This window comes from Monoraphidium neglectum (genome assembly GCF_000611645.1).
Source record: "Monoraphidium neglectum strain SAG 48.87 unplaced genomic scaffold scaffold01079, whole genome shotgun sequence".
In the NCBI taxonomy this organism is placed as follows: Eukaryota; Viridiplantae; Chlorophyta; class Chlorophyceae; order Sphaeropleales; family Selenastraceae; genus Monoraphidium; species Monoraphidium neglectum.
Genome location: NW_014012549.1, coordinates 10329 through 14093, shown reverse-complemented (window position 1 = coordinate 14093; position 3765 = coordinate 10329). Strand labels below are relative to the sequence as shown.

Genomic DNA, 3765 nt, shown 5'->3' with positions numbered 1-3765 from the left:
CCCCCTGGAAACAACCCCACCCACCCGCTTACACCTAATCCACCAGGAGGAGCTGGACAAGCAGGTGCCCATCCTTGATGACGTGGACAAGCAGCTCAACAGCGTCACCAGCAAGCTCAAGAGCAACAACGCACGCCTCAAGGGCCTGCTCGTCAGCGTGAGCGCCCGGTTGGGCACCCGCTTTGGCCTGCAACATCCAATCCCAATCACGCACGCACCTTTGTCCCACAAGCTTTGGCACGAGGCGAAATGCAGCTGTGACCCGACCTCTTTCACGCTGTCCTGCGTGCTCCTGTGCTGATCGGCGTGAAGGTGGTCTGCGTGCCAGCGCCGCAACAGCGGCACTGACAGTGTGTCTCTCTCCGCCGCACGTCTGTCCCGCACCGCCAGATGCGGTCCAAGCGCAACTTCTGTGTCGATATGGTACTGCTGTCCCTGTTGCTGGGCATTGTGGTGTACATTATCAGCCTGGCGCAGGTGGGTGGCCGGGGTCGGGCAGTGGGAATCGGAAACATGGGCGGAGTGCAACCTGGGTCGTGCCTTGGTGGAGGAGACGTCGGTGCTGAGAGGCGATTCGAGGTTGGGGCCAGTGGGAGACGAAGCCATCGGGCCCGCTGTCCCGGGACAGCGGCAGCTGTGACCTGGTGACCGCCTGCAACACCTCCAACAACCCCGCTCCCCATTTTGGCGTGCGTGCGCCTGCAGAAGAAGAAGTCATGAGGAATTCCCGTGACATCATCCTGTGTATTTTGCTGGACGAACAGCAGTCGCTTTGACACAGCACACATGTTGCCTGCTGGCACCAGTCTTGGTGCTCGAGGTTCAAGGACCACTTGCTGCTGCCCGGAAAACTGATGACGTCACATTCCTTTATGTGGCACATGTAGTGCCGGTAAGGCCACGAGTGCACAGTCCTTGCGGCAGACGATTTCATGCATGCCAGTTGCCAGAATTTGTGAGATATAGACTCCTGGTGTTTTGCCATCATGAATGGCACCCATGATTTGCTAGTGAAATAGTCAAAGGCGGCACACTGTTAGGAGCGGATGACTGTCATCAGGCCTCAATGTGCGCGCACAGGGTTTGAGACACATTGCTGCCAGCAGAGACAGCACGCAGGTCGCGAATGCGGGGGTGCCCTCTGCTGTCATTTACACGTCTCACGAATCTTGTACTGTACTCGGCTGTAAAGTTACGTAGTGTGTGGTGTTTTACAAGATGCAAGCGCTCCATATGGACCTCTGATCAGGTAAGCAGAGACGAGCACACGTCAGCTGGGTAACATTTGGAGGGGCTGGCCGCCACCATAGGCACAAAGCAAGGCGAGTGTGGCTTGCAGCAGCACGCGGCAAGCAAGTGGGTTATCCCTGCCCACTCCCGTACTACCGATACCCCTGATAGACCAACTATTCACGTGGTATGCATAGGTCGACCCGGGCAGCGTGACGACGTTGCTTGAGCTCGGGTCTCAACCGAACACGCGGGCAACAGAGGGGCACAAACAGTGTGGGCCCACTTCACTTTACGTGCATTGAGGTGGAGGCTTGACTGGGTAGAGTGCAAGCTTTCCTGGGTGACTGCTGCGATTCTCGGCCTGGCTTTTTGACGGTGCAGTTGGCGGTTGAGGAGGAGGTCCTGGTGGAGTTGACGATACAGCTCGCTCCCTCTTGCATGGTACTCCAATTGAGGCCACAAAAAGCCAACGGGCCGGCGCATTGCTAAGATGCAAGCCACAAAGATCCTGTAGCACCCCAATTGCTGTTCGAACGGCTACGTGCGCTGGGGTGCGCGGGGTGGCTGAGCCACTGTGCTGCGTCAGCGGCTGATGACCCTGAATTGATGAATGATGAACCCAGCCAAGAGTCCAGCAAGGGACGGGGTTTTTGGTACATAAATTTGTTGTTTCAAGCGCTCCCCAGCGCACATGACATTGGCACTCGGTTCAATGAATCAAACGCGATCACCCAGGTCGACGCTCTGCACCTAGCTCGCTGATCCAAAACAGCGCGCACGTGCAGCAGCGAGTTCCGCGCAGAATCTCATAGACATTCTGCGTCCACTGCAGACATTCGCGCGCACCGCGCCAGAAGCCGCGGCAGCGATGTCGAAAGAGCAGACGAAGAAGCGCTCCCTTGTCGAGGTCATCGCCTCTGATGAGCCCAATCTGCGCATCCAACTGGCCGGCGGGGTGGAACTGCCGGCCCACCGCGACATATTGGGATGGGTGTCGTCGTGCGCGCGCGGCCTGCCGCCAGGCGGGGTCTGGGACCTGTCGACGCTGGTGGTGGACGGCAAGGCGGTGGAGCGCGCCACTGTGGTCGCGTGGCTGGAAGGTGCGGCCGAGCAGCGCCGTGCAGGTGCCACCCTGCAGCACACCATGTCGTGTATCCCCCGGGGCAAGCTGGCCTTGCACGCAGCCACAGCTCCTTCCCTGGTTGCCGACAGTGCTTGTGCCGATTGCCGCACGAGCTCATCCAATGCTGTCAATAAAAACCTACATTGCAGTCGTATACCCAAGCCGCGGCGACGAGCACGTGTCGCCGGACAGCGACGCTGCGGGCGTCCTGTCGGCAGATCTCCTCGCCTTTGCAGACGCTGTCGGCTCCTGCCAGAGCGTCCTCGACGCCTGCCTCGCGCGAGGGTTCGGCGGCGCCGGGGCCAGCGGCAGCGGGGACGGCAGCGGGGCGCCTTGCACACTCGAGGTCGAGGACGGCGGGCAGCGGCTTCGCTTACGGCTGGACGGGACGCAGTACCAGCTTGTGGGGGGGAAGCTCGTAGCCTGCATCAGCGGCGCGGCGTGGCCTGGACAGGCGCCGATGGACATGGCGGACCCTCCCCAGGCCGTTGGCAGAGAGCAGCAGCTCGACCAGCTGCGGCGGCTGATTGCGGCTCAGGCGGAGCGGCTGCTGCACCTCGCTTACAAGCTCAACCTGCGCGGGCTGCAGCAGGGGCTGCACCTGTTCCTGCAAGCCAACGCGCTGCCCGATGGCTTGTTTGGCAGCACCGACTTATTGGAAACAGCGGTCTTCACGCCACGCGTGTTGCAGGCGGTGGACCCGAGGAAGCTGAGGGCCGCTTACATGGATGCAGTGCTTGGGACACCATTCACCAGCTTTGACGGCCACACCGCCGCCGCCGACTCAGCTGCGCTGGTGGACGCGGCCGTCGTGTCTTCGAGTCAGGACACCATCTGGGTCGACGGCAAGACGGCCCACACATGGCTGGGGTTACCCGCTCACAGCCGTGTGGCACTGAACATTTTGCCGTCCTTCAACAGAGCATCCCTCTTCACACCAGATTGCCCTGGTGCACCCCTCACAGCAGTGCCAGCAAGGGTTGTGATAGGCCCCAGCGTATACCGCCCCTGAGATGGTGGTATCTGGCGATTTGCTGCGCTCTTTTGGCTTGCCCCTGCCCAGTGGTCCCTACCCCGTTTGAGAACCACAGGTGTCAGGAAGGTAGGGTGGTTCGTCTGCCTGGGACTACTGCGAACGAGTAACCCATTGTTTGTCACATTGCAACTTCAGGGGCGAATTTTCAGTATACACAGGAGGAGCTCTAAGGTGTCGGGTGGGGGTTGGCACACAACCACCAACTTTTATTAAGCCTCGCAGCCGACACGAGAAGCTGCAAGAGATGCAGGGGAGTCCATGGCACAAGTCAATAGCATGCGTCCATGGCGGTCATCAGGGCCGCGTTGCTGTGCTGCCCGTGTCTTGCATGTTCTGCAGGGATTGCTGCTTGATTAGCCTGAGCTTGGCAGCC

The 3765-nt window shown here is 60.3% G+C and overlaps 1 protein-coding gene across 1 annotated transcript in view; it reads left to right on the top strand.

Annotated features, from left to right (window-relative positions):
- MNEG_6574 (Syntaxin-72) overlaps positions 1-720 on the top strand; it is a gene marked incomplete at both ends in the record, with an annotated part of 3168 nt that extends 2448 nt beyond the window's left edge. The window contains 3 exons of the mRNA XM_014044953.1: positions 47-157; positions 391-477; positions 706-720. Of these exons, the coding sequence (XP_013900407.1) occupies positions 47-157; positions 391-477; positions 706-720 (213 nt within the window). The remainder of the gene's footprint in view (positions 1-46; positions 158-390; positions 478-705) is intronic.
- Positions 721-3765: the final 3045 nt, after the last annotated feature.